Below are 24,903 nucleotides of genomic sequence, written 5' to 3'. Positions count from 1 at the left end.
GACGCCTTCTACGTAAACAGAAGGACCTACTCATTCATGCACCAAATGTGTCATATTACTGTGTGAAACAACAAGAAGAAGCCACAGCAACAGGTGAAATGGATTCTCTGGCAATAATTATTACATTACTGGCAGACTACGTACGAAAAATGCGCTGCCTCCTACTGGTTAAAAAACAACAACGCATTTGGTCAAACTTTGCATAATCATGTACGTGGGAAGTGAGCACCGTTCACAAGTTGTTACTCCAGACGCATGTGGAGACCCAATCACAAGCCAGGTGTGGATTGATGTACTTGGTAGGGTTGAGCTAATGTGAATATTTGAAAATGGTTTAATATTAAGCCAATTATCAGACCTGTAATACCAAATCTTACCATTAGGTGTCACATGTGACTCTGCCGCTCCCAGTGTAAAATAATCAGGGTCCACAAATGTGAGTGTAGCAGCACCGCAGTCAGGACAACTGTCAGTGACACATCATGTTTTTATTTCTCACAATCATTTAACTTAACTTGTCCTCTTGTGCTCGGGTAATGTGTGTAGCAGCAGTTTCCAGTTTAACCCCCCGAAAACGCCGTGGCTACACACAGCATGGCACAACCTTGCTAACTAGCAGCTAGCCGCCATGCAAGCTGGTAAAAATGACTTTGTATCTGCAGGTTTTCTTCAAAACACAAGCTGCTTTCAGACTGCTGGAAGCTGTAAGCATCGGCTGGGTTTATCCAGGTTGTCGGTGAGGTCCGAACCATTAGCCAGGGTCAACCTACCTCCTCGAGCGTTTTTTGGCATCCAGCTGGGTGGATAGCAGCAGCCAGTTCTATCAGAGTCGGAGCCTTGGTTTGAGTCGCTTTTATAATCTCATCTCATAATGATAAATGGTGGTTCAGTTGTTTTGCATTAAATCAAACCAGTTTAAGCTTGTGTAGCAGTCTGAACCAGAAAAACCCAAAATGACCCAACAGTCCTTAAAGCTGTTCACTTGTAATTGGATCACACAAGACACATTTTTTACTGTTATTATTATTATTATTATTATCATCATTATTATTATAGTTTATAACTATCTGCTGCAAGTATCACAGTGTTTATAGCTAATGCTAATTTGCAGCAACTGTCCCTAGGAGGGCTTTTGTGAAAGTAAGAGATGCAAATATTTAGACAATTTAAAAAAAGAAGTAAAAGGGAAGTAAACCAAGTACATCCACACACTAAATACAATATAGCACATAATTAAAAAGAAGACAAGCATCATCAAACATGGTACAGAGTACTATAAGATACACATAAAACAATGCCAGGTGTTAATGGCCTATGAAAAGCTATTATCTCACTTCATGGACTGTGAATGGAAGAAACACTGCAATTAGATAAACAAACATTTAAAATCTATATTTCTTCACAAAATGATGAAGATGGCTTTATAGGGCACAAAACAACACATGGAGCCAGTCCAGACCATCCCTCTATATCCGTCCACTACGGTTCTATCTCAGTCTGCAAAGCCAGGCAGCTGAAGTAATAAAGAATACAAACATGATAAAGTGATTATGATACGCCATTGTTGCCAACTCACTGCAGAGCCCAAGGTCTCAAGCCAAAGACCAGTTTAATAAACACCCTACACCCCTTCTCTGCCCTTATCATGCAGTGTCATCCTCCCACTGCTGCCTCCATCAAAGACACAATTACACCCCTTGCATACGGCTATAAATCCCAGTAATCAACAACTTCTGTGCCACTCAGCCAGCTGAGACACACACACACACACACACACACACACACACACACACACACACACACACACACCTCCAGACAGGCCAGGGAGTATGTCTCCAGGTTATAGATAGACTGCTGGTGGCGGGTTTCCACAGGCCAGAGAGCAGACGGCCTGACTGAGAGCTGTATCAAATCTCTAACACTATGACGCCGCACAAACACAAACACAGACACATAAAGTGGATGACTTGCATAGAAGTCTTGGAGCTCAGCTGCCGACATATTGCTGATGGTTTCTGAATAGAAACAGTACAGTGGCAAGCAGAGAGCTATTAGAATTAATCATGCCACATGTGTGTAAACACAGACTTGATGTTAACTTGAGTTTTACCGGTGGTTAAAGCCCGTACATATATCCAAATCAAAGTGAACACAGAGTAGACTTTATTTTTAAGCCTCAAGCTTGTGTAAACTTTGGATATCCACCGTTACACTGAAGGCTCAGTTTGACCTGGAGTGACTGAACAGGTATTTGATTTCCTGCCAGCTTCTCCAAACTTTAACCAGACCTGACTCTAGATTTTGATAAACAGACCTATATTTCTTTTTTTGTACCCTGACCTATTCTAACATTAATAAATAAATGCACATTTTGTTTGCTTTAGGTATGCCCGAAAATCAATCCGGCATAGTGTGACATTCATGCAATTTTTTGTCACATTCTTCTCCAATGTTGTGCCTTTATTAGAGAGCTGACAGGAAAAAGGAGCAGAGTAAAAGAAGAGGAATGACAACCAAGAAATGAAGCAGGCACCACTTGTGATTTTAATACTAGCTGTTCTGCTGGTAAGTCAACTGTAACCCATTTAAAAGCTTTAAAAGCAGTCAATCCTTTACCGTATGCCTTATATTCATGAATAAAGTCAGCTGCTTGGTTAAAGGAGGAGGTAAGCACATGGAAGCTTAATAAGCCTAATGTTATATTTCATAAAAACATTTTTTTTTTTTTTTAAATCTTTTGAAATTAGCAGAGGTGCTATTTATTTCAGGCGAGGCGGCACACACACTAATTTGTTGTGGCTGACCTTGACATTGAACCAAGTACTGCATGCTTGGCAATTTATCCCAATTACTCCAATGGTTCAGATAATAAAAAGAAACATTCAAAAAAGGGCTTGCAGGGAAATAAAATCCCAATTTGTCAAACGGACTTTGACACAAAGGGCCTGATTTACTAAGACCCCAAATAAAGGGTAGAGATTGCATGTTTGGTTAGCGTGTGTCTTGTGGGTGATCTACTAAAAATAACTGTGCAAATGACAACAGGTGCAGACAGCAGTATTTAAATGCGTGTCTTAATGGTTTTTCACAAAAATGAAATGTGATCCCATGGAATTAGAGGTTCTAGTGGAAAAGAATAACAAACATATTGAGTTACAGAAAAAACTACTACCAGAAAAAACGCTATAGGGGAGAGTATTTGTGACAAAGTCAATGCTGTTAGTAAAACCAAAAATAGTCCACTCCAAAAATATTAACCCGGGTGGAAAAGTAAGTTTTCTGCATATTAATAATAATAAATCACATTTATATGGCTTTATGTGGCTTTATTCGCTTTATTCTATCATTGTGCCCAAGTTTCCTCCTCGCCATAGTAACAGCAGTCGACTGTTAGCAGCGTGCAGCGGTTAATAGCTGCCCTTCAAATGTGCATTTACCATCACCAATATTACCTTCAGGTTTGGTAAATCACAATGCGTGTGCTAAATTAACATATTTGCATTTTGTCCTCCCTGTATTTTGCACACTGGGGATGAAACGCCCCATATTGCATATTCATTATGACAAACATACTTAATGGACAGTGCGTATTATTTTGCACAGTTCAAAGACGCAAGCCTCAGTGCGCCTCATTAGTAGATCAGCTTGCACATTTTTTTTTTACAGGTGATGTCAAATTTGCACGTTTTTACACACGCAAGTAAATCAGGCCCTAAGTCATCTTCTCAAGTGATGCTTCATTATAAGGTTGTGTATCGCCTCCTGTACGCTTTTAAAGCAAATCAAGCCATTTCTAACCTACACTAAACTCTGTCTTCAGTCTCCTTGAAATCATTTCTGTATATTTAACATGTCTATTAAGTGCTATTTAATTATTCTTTTTTCTACAGTGGTCTCTTTCCTTCTAACCTGGTTGATAATATTTGGGGATAGCCATTTGTCCACTGCATCACACAGGAAAAAGACCACTACAGTAGATTTGACACAAGTCTCCGCTGATCAGAGGGACATAACCCCTCACAAACATCATAAAGAATGATTTACCTTGTTTTCTGAGTGGTTTATTTCAGCTGTCTTGGCCGTTTCGTCCAGATCAGTCACCCCTCGGTTGGGGTTCAACTCCTCCGCTGCCGGTAGCTGGATCACCTCGTCCGCGTCGATGTCCGTCTCCTCGGCGACGATCGGCGTCTTTTCTGCGCCTGTTAGCTCCCGAGCTGACCCGAGGAGAGTACACACACATACAGGTGGATAAGCACGCACGCCTGCATACACACATGTAGTTATGAGTATGTACACACGCACACATGGGCGGACACACAGACATTCGATTTAGTAAGAAGCCATTTCCATAAAGACATAGACACAGTATATAAAATGTGATTGTGTAGACAGTATGTTTTCACTGTTAAATGATACAACTCCTGGCAGACACTTAAGTTATACCACTGCAAAGCCGCCAGCCTCCTCTCTCCTCTGTTTTGTGCTTTTTCAGAGCATTCTCATCATTGTTAATACATTTTTAATGGGACAAATTGGTACAAATGGGATACAGTCCATGTTTTCGCTGAAGCAGATATAATTAACAATGGGGAACAACAATATTGTCTATATATGACAGCACAAATCGATGCAGAGTGTAACAAAGCAGTTTATGATGAGTGCTTTTACTCTTCATCTTCTGGCTTCCACACTTAAATTGTGACCTGAGAAGTTGTGCTCTATTTGTCTTCATTGTCAGAAAGTCCTTTGTTTTGTAAAGAATGATTATTGACTAAAAAGGAACTTTTGAAATACCTGCAGCAAAGGAAAACAACACATTCCATCAGGTAAGACTCATTAGCTGTCAGCAGTTGCTAAAACTTGTATCAGATCAATATGTTATAATAAGTTAAAATAAGGTTGTCCTATATTTGAAAACATTGCAGTAAAGTCAACAACCTGCAGTCACAAATGTGTTGCATTGCTTACAATTTCTTTCGATTTCCTTCATCAGGCGACTAAGCGGAGCGCAGCTACAACACAGTTTGTCACAGTTGTTGGAAAACTTTCTTCCATTGACTACAATGCCTCGAGTTGCTGGCTGAGTATTAGAACGTCAACGCTTGCTTTAGTGTAAATTGTAAATTATCCACAGCTTCCCACTACACAGAATTGAATTCTCTTTCTGGTGACTAAAAATAGACAGATAGTTACAGATAGACTCAGTCTTTATTTGGAATGAGGAGGTTTGTTTTCACAGCGCAGCACATATTCCAAACAACAACATACCGACATAAACACATATTGTTCATACTTCTTCCGGTATCCCATAACATACACATGTACTGTATACACACCAGGGCACGACCAATACTGGACTTTTGGAACCGACGCCGATATTAGGGAGTAAAAAAAGTCCAATATCAATATATATTGGCTGATAATACTTCCTCATTTTCATTACAAAAAAAATGTGAGTTCATGTATATATGTCCATGATATTTTACAGTTTAACAAACTTTAACTAACAAAAGTGGATAAAAAAAGCAAAAAAAAACTATAACAAAACAAAAACATGCATATATTAAAAAAGGGTCACACTTACATAAAATGCTGCCTATATAAGTTTAAAAAAAACCCAACAACAATACGATATATTTGTCATAAGGTCAATATTGGCTGACCGATACATCAGTCGGGCTCTAATACACACATAGATGAGTCTGGATCTATATACTGTGTGAATGAGGCAATTTGTTCAGTGCTGCTAAGATAAAAAAACCTCTGCTTAATTGAGCTCTTCTCCATTTTTAAGTCATGTATCTACGACCAGATGGCAATAGTGTGAAGTGTGGATCGAAGAGAGAGGCGATCATTTGCTATCATGTCATCATGTCTGAGAGATTGGAAGTAGGGAGGCGGATGATTTCAGAGGTATGTGTGTAATCCTGGTAAGTTTGCTTTTGTTGGAGATCGTTAACATGATAAATAAACAGGAAGAACACACAGAGCTCTGCTGGGGTTGTTTATGGATAGCACTGGTGTGTTGATCAAAACTGAGGTTATTGTCTATAATGAATCCAGGATATGTAAATGTGATGTTACTGCATTTAGAGCTACCAAGGCCATATTCATAAAGTATTTAATACCATTTCTACACGGACTGGATGGCAAATTTTTAATATGTTTCAAGGCTGCTTCTGCAAAACCTCATCTAATAAGATAAGTCATTAAAAAAGTCATTATTTTAAAAACGTAAAAACTACAAAAAAGAAGGATATTAAGGAGTAAGGATCTAGTAGTATTACACATATCACTTATCATTACACAACCGAGATAGATTAATTTATAAAACAGCAACGTCTTGAATTTAAAATAACATATTAAACACTTATCAATAGGTAATAGATAATTGAATTGTATGTGTTCTTATTTGCAGTCAGTGCAGCTCTCCTGGTGACTCACACTGTCTGACGTTTCGATCGAAGGTCAGGCTAAGGATGAACTCTGACACCGACATGTTTACAGTTTTAGGAGAGAGTTACATGCTGCAATTATTTCTTCATTTCTTTATCCGCCAGAGCAGCTATTTTGTGCAGCGTCTCCTCTGTTTGCCCGTCAACTTGATGTAATGAGGACAAGACTCCCGGAGGTCACGGCTGTGCTTAAAAAACTGGCACAGCACATTATTCACTATTAAAACTTTTCTTTATGTTTACAGATTAAACAAACGAGATACATAACATCTTAGCTTAGAGGTGTTGCATCTTTTTGATGAAGTGTTTCCCCTGATGCTTTAGATCTTTCTTTTAAACTAAGGTAATCACCTCTTGGCTTTTGCTTCATAGTTGATGCATGAGAGTGGTTTTTCTATTATGCTCTCAGCAAGAACGCAAATGAGCTTTTTTTTTTTTTTTTAGGTTTAAAAAAAAGTGCTTTAATCTTAAGTGTAAATTTTCAATTCGCAGGTGAATCTGTGTTTCGGGTAAGAAACATCTTGAATCAAAAGATGATGGATATTTAAATGAAGCAGATAAAAGGTGATGAAGAGCAGTGACAAGCCTGGCTGTAAAGAAAAGCTGGAGGCGATCACTCTGTTCCTTCATCACCGCAGTACTCTTCCTCCTGGTGATACTCTCTATAAAAGCCGCCAGGTCATTACTGGGAATCTGATCTCTTTTTAAACTGAGACTTGACTGGATCTCTCGTAGCTCCTCGAATGGAAATGAGTTCAAATATTTAAACGGCTTTGTGCGTTTGATTTGCGTCGCCACAGTTTAACAGAAATCATTTCAGATTAACTCACACACTTGAAAGCTAATCAAGTATTCAAAGTGCATGTCTTCATGTTTCCTCCTCTTCTTCCCCCTCTCGCTTTCTCTATTATTGCTTCTCCTGCTGCATTTTCTTCCTCTCAACATTTTACCATCACTGTCCATCCCTCTTCAACCTTCATCCCCATGCGCCTGTACTTCTATTAATACTCCACTTCCCCCTAACGTGCAGCACTATCATCGCCTCCTTCTCCATTACTGCTCTTCTATAAGTCCCTGCCTTTCCTGCTCCCTGATCCCTACATAATGATATTTTTCCTCTGCCTTCTCAGACATCACCTACATTTCTGAATTAAATATTGAAACGTGCAGCATGTGTCGAGGCTAAATTCTTTTTTATGAAAACCTCAGAGGAAATGACCTCTCCATCTGAACATGTTATTTCATGTATTGATACTTGTTCTTTACAGAATACAGGATTTTGTAAAATAATATGTTAATGTGAATAGCCTAGCTTAGTATACAGACTGAAAATAGGGGGATATAACTAACCTGTCACACTCCAAAATTTAAAAATACACCCACTCAATGACTAAACGCTTTGTATGTGCATAAAACAATGTAGTGACTCAATGAGGAAAAAAAGTTGTAGTAAGTATGTAAATAAGACTCAGTAAAGATACATGGGTCAGTGACAAATAAGGGTTGGAAAGATGAGCAATTCAAAAATATCTTTTAAAATAGTTTTAAAAGCAGCATCAGGTTTGTTAAAATCTACATTTTGTATTTTTGTTGGTTTTATATCATTTGAAATGACATTTGCACCATTGTCTTTAACCAATAGTAAGACTGAATGCTCCTGAAATGTCAAATGGTGTAACCACAAAAGAATGATAAATATTAAACATTTGATCCACCTACAGTGTATTTAAGTGGACTTATACTAATAATTACTTCATTTAAAAATGTAATTGTTTCCTGATCTCCATGATTCCCCAGATTAAATGTAATATTTAGAACAATTGTATTCCATTACCTTTATTTAATATAAAAGTTATAATGTAAGATCATGCCAAACTAGTTGATATGGTGTTTTATTGACAATTTAGTGTTTTTAAGCAAGTTGAATTATTTGGTACAAAGTTTTTATGGTTACACCATTTAGACATTTTTGCCATAATCCTCTAATATATTCTCTCAAAATGGATTAAAAGCAGATATTTGATGCTGGGTCCACAAAAAAAGAATGTGTGCAAGTTATTCATATGTTTATTTTCAAATTTCAACGCCTTTAAATTGGACTAAACCACAAAAAACATCACTAACCATCTGGCATTAAATGCACCATGATTGGCTCACTGGTAGCTCATTGGACGAGAGTCATGCAATGCATTCTGGTTATTGTAGGATTCCCCTACGAGTGATATAGGGGAATCTACAGTCTGTTTTTCTCAGTTTTCTCCACTTACATTTCTACTATACAGGTGACCTCATTTTAGGAAATCATCATATTCACAGCAGTGAATTCATCCTCCCAGAGTTTGTTCTGATAAACTTTTTTTTTTTTTTTGTGCTGTATTTTTAATCCACAGACAGCACTAACATTTAGCTACTAAGTTGACAAGGAAGTGGGAAGTATTAATTTCTAAACCCTGAAGGCTTTAATTCTGTGGTTGTGCTTAACGATCACTGAACTGCTGAATGGAACTTCCTGCCTGTGGCACCGTTATGTCTTATATTAATGTGAACTTACTGCTCCAATTAGACCTGATTTTCCATGAGTGGGCTTTATTAGCTTCAGATGTATAAGCTATTCTTTACACTGTTTGTTTGTTTTTTAATGAGATTATATTGTTTCATGTCGTGGCGCTGTGTACAATTGTTCTGAAATGTTGCGCAAACATTTTTCTGAGAATAAAACATAACTCCATCCTCACTTTGTCCTCTTTGCTTTGATTCCCTGCTGCTCAACCCCAGTTCTCCATCGCCTCTCCTTCTCTCTTAATCTACTTCTACATTTCATCTTTTCTTGCGCCCTCTTGTCCTCCTTGATCCCCCAATTTACTTTTTTCTCCCCTCTAACATCCATCTATTTTTCCTCCTCCCCTCCACTGTCCACGCTGTCTTCCAGCTTTCTGTTTCTCTAATCCGCTATCTCCCACTCTCTTACTCCTTCTTCCTTTTATCGCCGTGATAATTACCGTAGTTCTCGAGATAAGCTTATTGGCTGTGCGTGACGGCTCGTGTTGCTTAACGCACCGTGACACTGAGTGTGTGCGTAGTTGTTAAAGGCCTGAGTTTGTATGCATGTGGGGTCTGATAGAAATGTGTGGATGTACAGTTATAAAGCGTGGGTGATCTCTGGGCTCATCAGCATGTGAAAGGGAGCTCGTCTCTGGAGGGGCTGCAGGGGCTTGTGTAGATAATGCAGCACAGCTTCGGCGCTCTCAGATTGGGTTGTGGGGAGGGTGACCGACGCCGGCTGCTGTAATGACTGGAACGCTGGTGTAAAAAGGACTCCCGTTTGTGGTGTCTTCCAACTGCTGAATCTCTCCGTGTCTAGGGGGCTGTCAGACCCCACTCAGAGCCAAGTGTCCCTGGGGCTGCAGTGAGTGAAGCCCCCCCATGCTGTCCAGGCACGAGGCAGTGGATAAAAGTAGCACAGCCCACCAGTGTTGTTGTGCAGCGCCTTCTTTCTTTGGGTTGACTCATCCATGACATTCACTTCAGCGTTGCTCTCTCCTGCTTGCCAATTTGGGCACAATGCAGACATGGTGCACGGCTGTGTGCGTGTGTGTGTGTGTGTGTGTGTGTGTGCATGTGCATTACAATCTATTTGTGCCATCTGAGGACGTATGAATGTATGAGAAGTTTTTAGGTGTTTGTGTTCGCTGGGATATGTGTTGACGTCAGATTTGATTCTATTTTTTGGACTTTCTACAAACTTCCCACCATGTTCTTGATGATACAGTTGCAGGAGTTTTCACATTTATTCTATCCTGTCTTTCTAAAGGGGGGAAGTGTATAGTCTGCACTGCTGCTGTGCCTAAAACTCTGCACATGGGGGTGGGTTGAATCCTGGAACTCAATCTCCCTTCCTGTCCTACTTTCACACAACCCCGAGTCAACTTCTTTAAAACAAAAACTCCTGTTTATTACAACTTTATAACAACGTAGTTAAAGATCTTGAAAATGCTGCAATACGACTAAAAAATAGGTCGGACCAACACGTGTGGCTGTAGAGGATCAAACCCCCAGGTTAACCAGACTTCTTAGGAAACAAGGACACTTCCACATGAGAGAAATTTCAAAGGCTCAAGCTCATTTGAGAATGTCCTCTTCATCCTCTGAGCGGAGAGTTTGAGCTTCTCCCCTCGGGATGGAATTCAGATTAACAAAGCCCACATCTAACAGGGTGAGAAATGTCTTTATCTGTCATGCCGTCAAACTGCTCAGGAAGAGTGAGCTGAGGATCACTATTCTATATTATTATTATTGGTGGGTGAAGATCATTATCCTTTTTTTAACATTAATGAATTGTGTGGCTGGATGAACTGTGCATGTGTGCATGTTGTGTTATGTGAGTTTGTGTAGCTGCTTTAGCATTTGTTTTACATATGTGTTTTTCAAGTCTGTGTGCGTTATGTGTTTGACCTGGTTAAGACAAAGTTCAAACTAGTAAGAGAATAGGTAGCCAAATTGTAACCTAAACTGTTGACAGGTTTCAACATTTACTCTATTTGTTGTAGTTGCGAGTTCTTTACTGTGAAATGAAGGATTGATTGAGTTTCTTTCTCTCTAACTAGGGCTGGGCAATATATCGATATTATATCAATATCGTGATATGAGACTATATATCGTCTTAGAATGTGGATATCGTAATATCGTTATACGGCAGACGTGTCTTTTCCTGGTTTTAAAGGCTGCATTTCAGTAATTTTCTAAACTTACCAGACTGTTCTAGCTGTTCTATTACCTGCCTTTTCCCACTTTGTCATTATATCCGAATTACTGATGACTAAATCAAAATGTATTTGTGTAAATATTTTGTGAAAGCACCAATAGTCATCCCTACAATATCGTTGCAATATCGATATCGAGGTATTTGGTCATATATATCGTGATATTTGATTTTATCTATATCGCCCAGCCTTGTCTCTAACCTTTTAGATGTTCACTATTATGTACATAAGACCCTAAATTATATAGTTAGAAGGTTAATGTGGATTCGGGTTTTCAGTGGCTTTAAAAAAAATCCAATAAACAGACTTAAGAAAAAAAAGAAAAATATATTCATTACAAAGGTATTCCTTTGTAATGAGCAAACAGTTCATCTGTTTATTATGTAATTTCAGACACATTGACATCATTTTAACATCCTTGACCAAACAGAACAAACCCTCCTCCTCCATCAACACACAAACCCATTGCACCATTACATCTACTCAACTGATACATGCCTGCCTGAGTATTTCCTGTATTGTCCTGCTTGTTCCAAAAGTAACACGTACTTTCCTTGTTTGGTGTACTCCTTTTGAGTCACCTGATGAAATGTGCTGTACAAAATACAATGTTTCTGTTCTTTTCCACAGAAATCCTCTTTGACCTTTCTCCTTCTATAACGTCTGAGTGCTCAGAGAAAATCCAACTTTGCTGATGCACTTTGATGACTTTCATGATGAAGAAAAATCTCTTTTCAAAGCGAAACTTTAATTCTTTAAATTTGTAACTTCCTTCAAGGAGCTCCTACAAGGTTGCAACAGATTTTTTTTTCTCTCCCATTTAAAAAAACTTCATTAACAATGCAGCACTGTCATAAACTACAGTCAGACTGCACTTTCTCTATTGTCTGTCACCATCTGATTGTTTGGAGTTGTAACGTAGACGTGAACAAGCAATAAGCACAGATCACTACATGTGCAGGTGTTGATAAGTTTCAACAACACCTTGAGGGTAGAGAGTGTGATGCTGCCTGTGCATTGTGCTGTGTGTGTGTGTGTGTGTGTGAGTGCTTTCTGTACCGTTAACGGAGGAATCGTTGCTGTTCTTTTCGCTGTTACAGTCCTCCTGTCCATCTGCGTTCTGCTGCGTGTGCTGCAGACTCAGTTTGTGACAAACTTCGAACGCCTGGCCGACCGTCCGAACAATACGCATGGCCTGACTCTGGGTTGGTGGGAAGAAGAACACAAAGAAATACAGACAGTGTTAACAGTCACGATGCTACTGTGTTGTTGCTTTAAAGAAGAGGTCAAACATCAGGGTTGGGAAGATTACTTTGGAAATGTAACAGGTTAAAGAAACTACTTCAATTACTTAATCAAAGTAATGTAACTTACAGTATTACATTTGATTACTTTTTGATTAGTTTTCTAATTTTCTAACCAATGTTTTCAGCTGTTAGGGTAAATGTTCCCATTAAGCACCAATATCAGAGTTCAGCTGTTTTTCATGGATACTGACATGATTTATAAGGGAGATCATTTCTTATAAAGCAACATTTTTCTCTCATTTGAAAATGTATTAATTAGTTCATGTAGATTTTGGAATATAAAATAAAGATAATTGATGAATAAAGTGGGTTTAATTGGTACTGTGACTCCATTTAAGCCCATGTCTGCTCCAAATAAGCCCAGGTCATGATTTATTTACAAAATATAAAAAAAAAAAATTGATTTCAAATAATTAAAAACAGCATTATATGTATTCAGTAATGTTAAATATAAAAAAATGCATACAAAATGTCATACATAATGACACATGTTTTCTCTGTAACTGTAACGGGTTACACTTACATTTCTTTTATAATTAAACTACGTAACACCATTACATGTAACCAGTTACTCCCCAACACTGTCCAACATTCACTTTGTTGTCTTTGGATATTCTCTTGATTACGTTCGAGCTTTTATAAGTGATGCTCTTTTCTTTGACAGGTGAAGCATTTCACTTCTCTTCTGCCAGAGGAGAGACTGAAGCCAGATGTACTGACCCCCCTTTTTTTTTTCTTTTTTTTTTTAAATGAGAGTCAGCTGCAGACTGGACACAGATTTGTCCCAGAAACATGTATTTTGTAACAAACAGGCAGGAACTCATCTATGTAGGTCACAGAGTCAGTGGTGAATTTACAACGACTGCTCATAGCACCATGAATCGCAGCGCATCATTTGCAACCTCTGTCTACCTCATCTCAAGGTCCAATACACAATAGAGTTTGTGCTAATAATATGACGGTGAAAACACACCCATTAAGTTTGCAGCTGAGTGAGATTTGCCCTGTTTTGTTCCTGATTAAAAGGAGCGGAGCGGTTTCCTGTGTTTCAGGCTTTTCTGCACATTTAAGCACACATATTGGCCCACAATGAAAACTGCAGAGAACAAAAAAAGCATCAAATTTAATTTAATTAGCAGAGGTGAGCACACAGAGCTCTCCACAATCACAAACCAACTTTCAAGTACTGCTTTTGTTTCTCTATTAATGAGGCTCAGGCATGTCTGAAATGTGTTTACAATAGTGTTGTTCAGGTGTCACTGAGTCTGTATCTGTAAGAAGTTCTAAACTGTGTCCGGGATTTCACAGAATCATCAGTACTGATGTTCTGTTTGTTGTTCACAGCTGACTGTGTGTCACAGCTGGCCGCAGCGTCACACAGCAGCTGTAACGACAAGTGTGTCTCCAAACTTAGAAACTGTGTACATATAAGCACGACACCGGATCGGTCAGGATCTCACGGTAGTTCATGTTCTGTGTTCTGTGTACACATCTACACAGGTCAGCTGTAACACACAGACTCCAGCGTTATACAGTGGTATCATCTGTAATAAAGCAGCTCTTATGGATGAATCCTGAGCTCCATCAGAGCTGTCACATTTTTTATTTTTAAGCGACTGAAAGTCTGAGATAAGCCTCAAAGCCCGGACCCACTTGATTCCCCCCAAATGGTCTGACTGGAGATTTTGCCCTTGATATCATTCAATATCAATTCAATATCATCCAATGCCTCACAAGCTGGAGAGAGAGTGAATAAGTGAGTGACTGATTGATTGAGCTTCAGTTATCACCAACTCTCTGCAGACGCCAATACTTTCACTCTAATGGGCTATGTGGCTATTAGTGCTGCTCTTTGTGAATTGGACTGTTTTTGTGAGGAACTTGCATAGAAAGGAGCTTTGCACCAAATATATGCACATATATGCATATTATCTCATTTACATCTGTGCAAATAGCAAAGGAGCAACAGTACTATTTGCTTAGCTGTGCGGTTTGGGGTGCATTTCATTTAGCTGCTGCATAAGTCGGCCAGTCTTTTAGTGAATTCGCCCCTCAGTCTCACATGGCAAGGTAAGGCAGGTTTATTTTTATAGCACATTTCTTACACAAAGGCAGCTCAAAATGCTTTAAAGAGTGATTAAAACAACAAAGTGGACAAACAGTCACCTGTTGATTTCACAATTCAGTCTCAGGTAGAGCCTTTTATGTGTTTATTATTCAATCTCAGTGGAATATCCAAATATAATTTATTCTTTTGACTGGATTATTTTTTTATCTTCACATGTATGGACCTGGATGTGTCCGCTTTATGTCCCCTCTTTCTCTGCTCGCCCGGCTCTGAAAAGGCAGGTCAAGCGAGAACAACTTAGTTGACTTCTGTCGGCTATCTGCCCTCTCGTCTGGCGTTTGGTACTAGAGAAGTGCAGAGGCAGAAAAGATTTCATTTTAAAGCACTGAGGCCTAGCCTCCAAACACCACTCATCCTCAGCTGGATGAGCAGAACAGATGCAGCGTGGCCTAAAAGCCAGAGCAAAATTAAGTCTCTGCCAAAGGACAAAATCCTTTCTTGCCCTGGTTAGCAACTCTGAAAAAGTGTGAAGTCAAAACATTATGTCACTTCAGGCTCAGTACAACAGGAGAAATACACTTTAATAAGAATACTTTAATTTAAATGCTTTATTACATTGAAAACTGAGCTTAGTTTTGGCAGTGTCACAGGTGCTGGGCCTTGGCCTCGGCCCAGTGAACTTCTTTTGGTTTTGGGGTCAGAAAAAACTCAACACATTCATTTTCTATTTTGAACTGATGTTTGGCTTCCTTCTCAGTGGTCTCACATAATGTAATTTATCGTGATGATTTTTTTTTTTTTTTTTTAAATTAAAACATGCTGCATCAGCTTCATTTAGTGCTGATGTTTCCATGGCGTCCAGTCAGCAGCTGCCACTATCAGCAGAAAGAATTTATGTACAGATCTGATATAAGAGCCAATGTGCTCCATATCGTACCTTCTGACCATTACATTATGAAGAAGAAACAGCTACTATTAATGATGAATAAGCTCCGTCTGTGGCTTGAAACCCAGCCTCCACTTCACTGTCTTCAGTCACTTTGCAAAAAGTCACTGACGGCATTTTAAATGTTAAAACTTTACATTGCAATTTACCAAAAAAACTTCCTAAACACCTAAAATAACTACATATTCCTGAGTAGAGCCAAGCAATGAATGGCTGAGAAGGCTATACATATACAGTGTTTGGCAACTTGTGCAGTGTAGTTAATTAATATGTATTGATAACTTTACGACTAACTTAGAAGGAACATTAATCAGGAAGGATCCACTAATCCACTAATGTATTTTATAGTGGTTTTGCTCAGTCTTCACCCAATAATGACGTAAATTAAGAGAAACATTTTGATTAACTTGTGAGAGGCAGTTTTCAATACTTTTTGACATTTTTTAAATTTATGAACAACTAAAATATTAATCGATAATGAAAATAGTGAAGCTGCTGGCATCATTTCAAAGCTTAACCTCAAAGGTGTTATGTTCACTTTAGATGTTTTTACACCTCGTGTTCAATGCCAACGTCCAGGGCCAATGCAGTAATATTGTGTGTGTGCTTTATGTAGCGTGGTGGAAAGTAAGCAATTTAAGTCTATTTAGTAGATCACCTTTCACAGACTACGGTCACAAAGTGCTTCACAGGAGTAAAACACAGTAAAAGACCATAAGCACACAAAGTATGGAAGTTGGAGTTTGTATCCTGTCACAAACCTGCAATTTATGCTTCTTTTCATTGCTGTAACTACTATCTGTGTCTTAGCTATTTTACCCCAGCCATACCTAACCAAAGTTTATTTGCTATAACCCAGATATTCCCCTAACTCTAACAATACAGTAGGTACCATGAATGATATTATAGAAACATTGTGATGTTTAAAGTATTAAAAATGTTAACATATGGCATAAACAAATGTCAGTATTTCAAGGGTTTTGCAGAATCATCTAATATAGCTGTTCTTGTGTGACGCAAGTGTGACAACCTGCATACTTATACACATTTAAACTCCAGCACTACAGACATACATGGTGTTATGTTTTACTTTGTTATTGGTTTAAGGTGAAAACATCCTAACAAACAAGTTACATGAACATGGAAATCTCCAAAAACGGATCCATTTTCACATTTCACCACATTCCACCAGATACATACAGACGGGACATTTTATAATTTTGAATAAAGTAATTCACATTGTGGAACAGATGCGGCAGATCGCTGTACGAGCACTGAGAAAAGATAAGATAAACTTTTGTCACTTGAGGAGAAAATTGCATTGAAGCAGACTGATGTTAAATAAAACATCAAAACAATCTTCAGCTGACAGAAATATGTTAAGATAGACACTAAACTAACTGAATCTGTATAAAACAAATATGTAAAATAATATATTAGCCGAAGTGTTTAAGACCCTTTTGAAGAGCTGCAGGAGAAATCTTATGGTGGTTTAACCTGTGTTTATATTCTTCATATGCAGATTGTTTTCTTGATTAACTCTTAAATCTATAAAATATAAGAAACTAGTCCAAAACCCAAAAGTACTGTCACACTGTTTACTATCATATATGACAAAGAAAAACATTTCTAGAGGATGACACCAGGATATTTTGGGAATTTCTGCTTAAAAAAAAGAAGTAAATGATAATCAAAGCAGTTGCCAATCAATTCTCTGAGCTCTAATCTATAGATCGGTGCAGCTCTAAATCTGACAACTGAGTCCTGAAGAATTAAGATTAGTGGTTTGTAGTAGAAACAGATGATACGTTCATCCCAGTGGCACATTTTCCAGCTTTATTTTTAAAAGAAAGACTGAAAAAGTCAATAGAAAATGTAAGAATGAGGTCTTTTATTCATGTGAATATACAGCTCGGTTTGATCTATGCGGCGATGTCATCATTGTAGAAATTCCTCTGTTGTCTGCACTACTCATGTCTCACTGTCGCCTCTCCCTCATGTCTCACTCTTCAGACCTGCTGTTCAGCTTTTCTTGCTGTGCTGTGCTGCTCTCTTCTTCTCCATCTCCTCCATCCATTCATCCATCCATCAATCACTCCAACTCTCCTCCTCCTCTTCCTCATCATCATCTGTGGATCCCCCTATTCATGTCTTTTTAACTCACGCTGGTCCTCAGCCTGACAGCAAACACGTGTGTTTTCCTTTGAAGATGTTTCCTGAGGCAGCTGATACAGGGGATGAGAGCAGAGGCTTTTAAATCCCTCTTGTAACTGTACACCGCTCAAATATTCTGTTTTACTGGGAAATACATCACTGTAGAGAAGCTAAAGTCAATCTAACTTCAATTTGACTGTTGAATCAGAGTCAAAAGTGGTACATAAAGTCATCTATTAATAACTACACTGACTTTTTCTGGTTTCAGCAAAAGTAAAAGACGTACCCATTCCTAATACCACCTACAAAACTCTGATTGTCTCATTCGTTTTTCTATCCAGTATCCAATGAATACAAAACCAGACCTGAAAAACCAGTAGGAAACCAGGCTGCAATGAAATTAACCAGGAAAAGGAGAAAATGTCAACAATATTTAAAAAAAAATAACACTAAATAGTCCGAAGAGAAATGGAAAAGTTTGCAGAAAGTGGTTCAGAATGGTATCAGAAAAAGTAGGCCTGCAACTGATTATGATTTTGTTTTTCCAATTAATCAAAATATCTACAAAATGTAATGAAAATTTTCCAGCATATTTTCCATATGTCGTAGGAGATATCATCAAATATCCAACCAGTAGTCCAAACCTCAAAGACATCCAGTTTAAAACATGGAACAGAAAGGAATCTGGCATTTTTGTTTAAAAAAAAAAAAAAGACTTAGATGGACAGTATGATTAATTGACTAATCATTGCAGGGAACATTTTGGCAGAGTGGTAACAACAGGCTCTATAGATAAACTTTTATGAAGCACTTTGGGTCCATTCTGCAGCAGGAAGCTTCACTAAAGTCTTTCTTAAGTGAGCGTCAGGGTGTCTGTGAATGTGAGAGCTCTCCACAGGTCAGAGAAATACCTTTGTAGCACATCAACTACAGTCAAGTGCAAGTTTCTGACTATATTTATATAAGTAGGATCTTAAAAAAAAGACAAAAAAAGCCAGTTCAGGGGCGAGCTGCAGTTGATTTATAGACTTCTTTTGGGGGGAGGCAGGAGAGCAGTGTATTAAAAGCATGAACAGGTTTCTTTGTATGACTGGGAGAGAGAAAAGCTTTGACCTTTGCAATGGACTTTAATTTACAGAATGCCTATTTGGTTGCTTTCCACATTTAACTGGAACATTAGATCAGAGTCAATGATAAAAAGCGAAATGTTATTTGTATTTAATGATGAGCACAGTTTCTGTTTTTGTTGTTGTAGACCAATAACTGGAATCTCTGTTTTTCTTTCTAGAACTTAATTACATTTTGGCCAATTTTCAAGACAGAGTGCTGCGATCATCAGGGATACACTGGGAGAATTTTTCCCCCACACACAAAAAACTCAACAGCAATTGTCCAAAAGTTAAAAAAAACAACCTGTGTTAAAGCTTTCTTGACCTCTTCAACCAACCAACTCCCTGCAGCAGTGACAGTAATTACTATTGCTGTTGCAAAAGGAGGAAGAGCTTGTTATCCTGTCGTGAAACTTCTTCAGGAGGAGGTCGAGGTGAGAGGTGAGAGGTTGGGTCAACAAAGCTTTGTCTCTAAAGACCACGATTCACATCCTGTTCCATCCCAACTCAACACTGGTTTCTTTTAATGATGGCTGCTGTAGCTAAGTCCATCCTCGAAAATGACGAGATGAGACTCTGGACTTAAAATAAGACATGCTCCTTTAGTAAATGACAAAAAGACAAAACTTGACTTTCCATGACCACAGTCTTCCCTTAACCTTAAACAAGTAGCTTTAGTTGCTTATAACTAACTATGGAGGTTAACCTGACACACCAGATGGTTTGTTATACAGAACTATCAGAGAAGTCGTCCTTGGTAACCATCTGGAAAAGAGCAGGTACTTAAAAAAGGTAAAAAAAAATACTTGGCAGGTGATTAGATGAAACATCTGTCTATCACCATCTATCACCGTCTTACATTGCAAGGTAACCGAATTCATGTCGCTGGTTGCAAGCGTATAACTTTATTTACTTAACCCCAAATTGCTCCCAATGGCTGCACCGATGGTGTGTTAATGTGTGAGAAAGGTTAATCTCCCTCCAGATGAGCAGGTTGGCACCCTGCCATCAGTGTATGAATGTGGGTGAATGTGACATATAGTGTAAAAGTGCTTTGCAGGTTCAAAAAAACTAGAAACGTGCTATATAAGTACAGTCCATCTGCCATTTACCATATCTGGAAACATTCAACCAAAGACTGGCTGTAAACATTTCTGGTTAAGCTTTTGTAAATGTGCCTTGTCAAGAGTGTTCGACATTTTTTAATACCTTTGTTGAATGGACATTGAATTAGATGAACCTTTGTTGAATGGACATTCACTCAGTTGAACCTTTTATTAATGGAGATTCGCTTAGTTGAACCATTGTTGAATGGACATTCACTTAGTTGAACCTTTGTTGAATGGAGATTCACTTAGTTGAACCTTCTTTTTTTACTGGAGATTCACTTAGTTGAACCTTTTTAAATGGACATTCACTTAGTTGAACCTTTTATTAATGGAGATTCATTTAGTTGAACCTTTGTTGAATGGACATTCACTTAGTTGAACCTTAATTGCCCTGTATCCATACAAGAATTGGCCCTGAGCAAATTCTCCAACGGATCCCCAATTTTGGCAACTGACAAGACCACTAAGAGATTTGTCACTCAAATGCAAAGCCTGCTGTATCCTGCTGTAAAGACATGACAAAGTTCTTAAGTTGGACATCTGTCACCATCACTGTCTAGCTCTCTTTCTCTGTTTCTATCTCACTCATCGATTTTCCTCTCTGTCAGTTCAACTGAATAAATGTACCCTCTCTCTGTGTCTTTCTATCTCTGTCTTCTCTATATATCAAGATGCCAGAGAGGCTGGTTCCCTGCAGCAAAGTGCTCTCTTCCAGCAGCTATAGGATAGGGTTTCGTAAAAAAAGGATGATGCATTATTTATCCCAGATTAGCCACAGAGGTTCGCTGGTGCTTTTTTGTGTCTGCCTGGAAGTCTTGGCACAGGCGAAGAGACGGGACAAAAGGGAATATAATGTAATCTAGGAAAAAAACAGGGTAAACAATGAGAAGATGACAGGGGAGCTGACTCTGATTGAAGCCTTTCCTGCATGTCTCTGCTCTGTTGATGAGCTCATTCATTCGTCTTTTGTCTTCTACCTGTGTTTACATATTCACACATCTTTACACATCCATCAATCAGTGAACACAGGCTGTTTGTAATTTAGAAGGGATTACAGAAAAGACTACCTCTGATCCATTCTGCTCCTGCTTATTAACTAAGTACAGATTTGCACCGGTGAGTCTCTGACCTGACTACTCATTAGAGCTCAGATCATTTTCTCAAGGAGATGTGTGGGACAACAGGAAGGAATAACACCGGGCGGAGTACGAGTATGTAACAGCATTGAGGCAAATTCTATTAGACAAAAATAAGTACAAATCAATGGACAAAGTTTGTGTGTGTGTGTGTGTGTGTGTGTGTGTGTGTGTGTGTGTGTGTGTGTGTGTGTGTGTGAGAGAGAGAGAGCGCGTTTGCGTGTGAGAGTAAGAAGTAAGTGGAGTGTGATAAAATGAACTCATGATGCCTCAGTGACTCTTCTGAACCATTAGCTCGCTTTCCAGTCTGTGCACACAGCAAAGGTACACCATACAAACACACACACACATTCACACATTTATACTCATCTGTATCAGGACTGGTATGAAAGCTTTATATTTTTTTTTAGCAAGAACGGAAATGTGTCAACTGTCAAGTATCAAAAGTTGGCTTTTGAGTATTTGGTCAGATTATTTTGTCTTGTTTACGTTGAGTGATTCCTGATCTAAATTATAACTTTTCAAGTTCAGACTTTTGTTTGTTTCAGGACAAACTTTTTGTTTTAAAATAAGAATAAAGGGAGACTTTTAGGTTGAATTTCTAACTGGGCCAGTGGTCTCCAACCCTGCTCCTGGAGAGCTACTGCCCTGCATGTTTTAGGTATCTCCTCACTCTAACACACCTGATTCTAATAATCAACTCGTTATCAAGCCCTTTGACGAGCCTCAGCTGCTTGATAACGAGTTAGAGTGAGGAGATACCTAAAACATGCAGGGCAGTAGCTCTCCAGGAGCAGGGTTGGAGACCACTGGGCTGGGCGATATAGCCAAAATCAAATATCATGATCATTTTGACCAAGTACCTCAATATCGATATCGCAACAATATTGTAGGGATGACTATTGGGTCTTTCACAAAATATTTAAGCAATGAGATTTTTGATAAATGACCATCTGTAATTTTAACTAAGTGAGAAAAGGCAAATAATAAAACAGCTGGAACAGTCGGTAAATTCAGAAAATGACATAATTTTACTGTAATGCAGCCTTTAAAACCAGGAAAACACACTTCTGCCGTATCATGACATTATGATATCCACATTCTAAGATGATATCTTGTCTCATATCATGATATCAATATAATATCAATATATTGCCCAGCCGTAATTATATTTAATATTCACAGATTCTTTTGGCCACTGACATATCATCAGCTTTTAAATTGATATATTGAAACAGTTTCGACATATCTATTTAGTTTCTCATTTCCACATTTAGCACTTACTGAGTAACATTAGCATTCATTCGGAGTCGTGTTTCTGTCCACCTGCTGAATGAAAGCTCAATACTCATTCCCTTTTACCTCCTGAGGGAAATATCTGGCTCTTTAGCTGCTAAATGCTCCACTGTGTTCACCTGCTAGTCTACAGCTCACTGTGTCTGTTTGGTGCTGAGCAGGTAGTGTAAAGTCCTTTTAAGTTTTTTTCTCTGAAACAAGCTGCCTGCTGCTGCGGCTGAAAACGACACTATAAGAGTGCTGAGAGTGACCCAGTGAACCAGTGAACAGTGAAGTAGCTGAACAATGAGCTGAAACTTGCTATAAAGCTCCGTAAAGCTGAGTGGAGCTGCAGACTCACTGATAACTCTCTGCAACTTCATGACCAAGAGCCACCACATTACACACTGTCAGCTGATACATTGTTACATGAAAGATAATGGTTATTGCTGCTTTACGGTTGCATGGAAATTATGCTTTAAAATGTGTTATTGTTTACACTGTCAATTCAGTAAAAGAGGGTGATGATGAAAGACGAAATCCACCAGCTGGTTTAAGCTTATCTTGTGTTTGAGTTTTTAATGTTCTTTCTGTGTCTGCTTGGGTCTAATCCTGCGATAGACTGGTGACCAGTCCAGAGTTTCCACCGCACTGGTAAAGCAGGTGTAGAAAAATGATAGTGGAAGGTGGATGTTTTATGTTATCAGGCTCAGGTGTAGCTATGACTTCACAGACGGCCGAGCAAAGAGGAGGCAAACTGTCTTCTATTTCTGGAGCCAGGTAAGGACACAGACAGAGCGTGTCCTTCTGTGGACCTAAACGCCACACTGAACAGTCTCCTCCTCTCCAGATGGGGCAGTCCAGGCTCACAGGAATGAAAAAACTGATGGTGCGTTTGGGCACTCCATGTTAACCGGAGAGAATAAAGTGTAAGTATTAAGAGGAAATTCAGTTAAGTTTCATGACATAGGTGGACCTACGGGTGAGCCTGGATGAGTGCAAGCCTGCCCAAATTGACAGCTTGCCAACCTATCAGGTTCATTTAAACTTAGTCACTCAGTCACGTGAGGGAAGGTTTTCATGAAGCTGATAAGGTGGGCAAGCTGTCAATCTATCAGCCATGGAGATGGACAGATTGACAGCTTGCCCACCTCATCAGCTTCATGAAACTTCTTTGCTTACGTGACTGACGTTATGCTACATTGCATACGTGCTTCCAGAAGTCGGTTTTGTGCAAGATCAAAGTTAGAAACTATTGCTAAACAGCTATCATTAAAATCACATCTAGAGGATAAAGCATGTTTGGACCAGGCTGTGTCTCAAGAGAAGTTGCAGCAGGATGCTTGTGAGAGACTTTTCTGTTGTGACCGAATGCCTTAAGAATTTGACACTTTTGTCTTTTAAAAGAGAACTAATTGACACTTCAGATATAATCAACCTTTTCAACTCAGAGCCTAGAAGACTCCATAGAGCATAAATAAGGTGCTGTATGTTATAATGACATTTCTGTGAGAAATGTCCTAATTATAACATATTCATTGTTCAATTTGTGTTTTTAGCTACTCTCTTAATGAGGGTTATGTTGTGTTGGATTTTTTATTATCATGTTATTTGTTCTTTTATGTATTGATTACTCATTGTTTCACCTGTGATATTCTGACCTAAGTTCTTAGCATACAAACATTTACTACCAATCTGCCAGTTATTTCCTTCCATATTATTTTTTATACATATCTAAGTTTTAAAAAAACTTGGGCCCATCCAGATTTTCCATTCTCAGTTATTAGCTAAGTTCTGTATCCGCCACTGTTCATGATACCAAAACTTAAAGTGTGAATTGTAAACAGAGACTCAGCAAGAAGGAGACATAGGAGATTAAGACTCAGAGGCTGGTGATGTTGTTGTATCTTATTTCATAACAAGTACAAATAAACCAATAAAACAACAGCAGCTTATTGGCTTACTAACATCTCAAAAGCAGTACATTAAACCGCTGATGTGTCGTATCAATAAAGCAACGGATATAAAGCAAGTATACAACATGCATACAGTATGAATCTGATTTATTTAACAGTGGTTTAACTCTGCTTCGGCTCTGAGTGCACTGCAGCCTGGACAGAGAGGTACAAATGAATTAGATTAAGAGTAATAAAGAGAGAGTGAGAGGAGATATAGATATTCAATAAAATGCGCTGAAAGGCCATTAAATCCAATTATATTAACCAAGCTGTGTTAGGAATGATGCGAGTCCTTATCATTGATAAGTCTGGAAATGGCTTTATGTCATTTTATATCAGCGCTGTTCAATGTCAATTATGAAACCATTGATCCTCTGCCAAAATATGAAGCTTTACCCGGGCTGCCTATATTTAAACACTTATAATGATATATTAATTAACCACACTAGGTAAAATGTGTTCTTAATTCTAGGCTATAATATACTACTTGAAACAGGCGTCTTTTGTGCAGTAGCTCCCTCAGTACTTTCCAATGTAATTACCCATGAGCACAGTAAGAAGAAGCAGAAGAAGAAAAAAGAGTACATTTCATGATAATTTAGGTTTTGCAATCATCCTCGAATGTA

At 38.6% G+C, this 24,903-nt stretch overlaps 1 protein-coding gene across 2 annotated transcripts in view; it reads right to left on the bottom strand.

The window, feature by feature from the left end:
• The window catches only part of LOC133984931 (carboxyl-terminal PDZ ligand of neuronal nitric oxide synthase protein-like), a 199,235-nt gene that overhangs the window by 65,481 nt on the left and 108,851 nt on the right, over positions 1-24,903 (bottom strand). For both annotated transcript variants that reach the window (XM_062424447.1, XM_062424448.1), the window contains 2 exons: positions 12,275-12,416; positions 4,045-4,214 (listed from right to left, as the gene is read on the bottom strand). In XM_062424447.1, the coding sequence (XP_062280431.1) occupies positions 4,045-4,214; positions 12,275-12,416 (312 nt within the window). The remainder of the gene's footprint in view (positions 1-4,044; positions 4,215-12,274; positions 12,417-24,903) is intronic.

This window comes from Scomber scombrus, chromosome 8, assembly GCF_963691925.1.
Source record: "Scomber scombrus chromosome 8, fScoSco1.1, whole genome shotgun sequence".
Lineage (NCBI taxonomy): Eukaryota > Metazoa > Chordata > Actinopteri > Scombriformes > Scombridae > Scomber > Scomber scombrus.
This window is presented reverse-complemented; position numbering and strand designations above follow the sequence as displayed.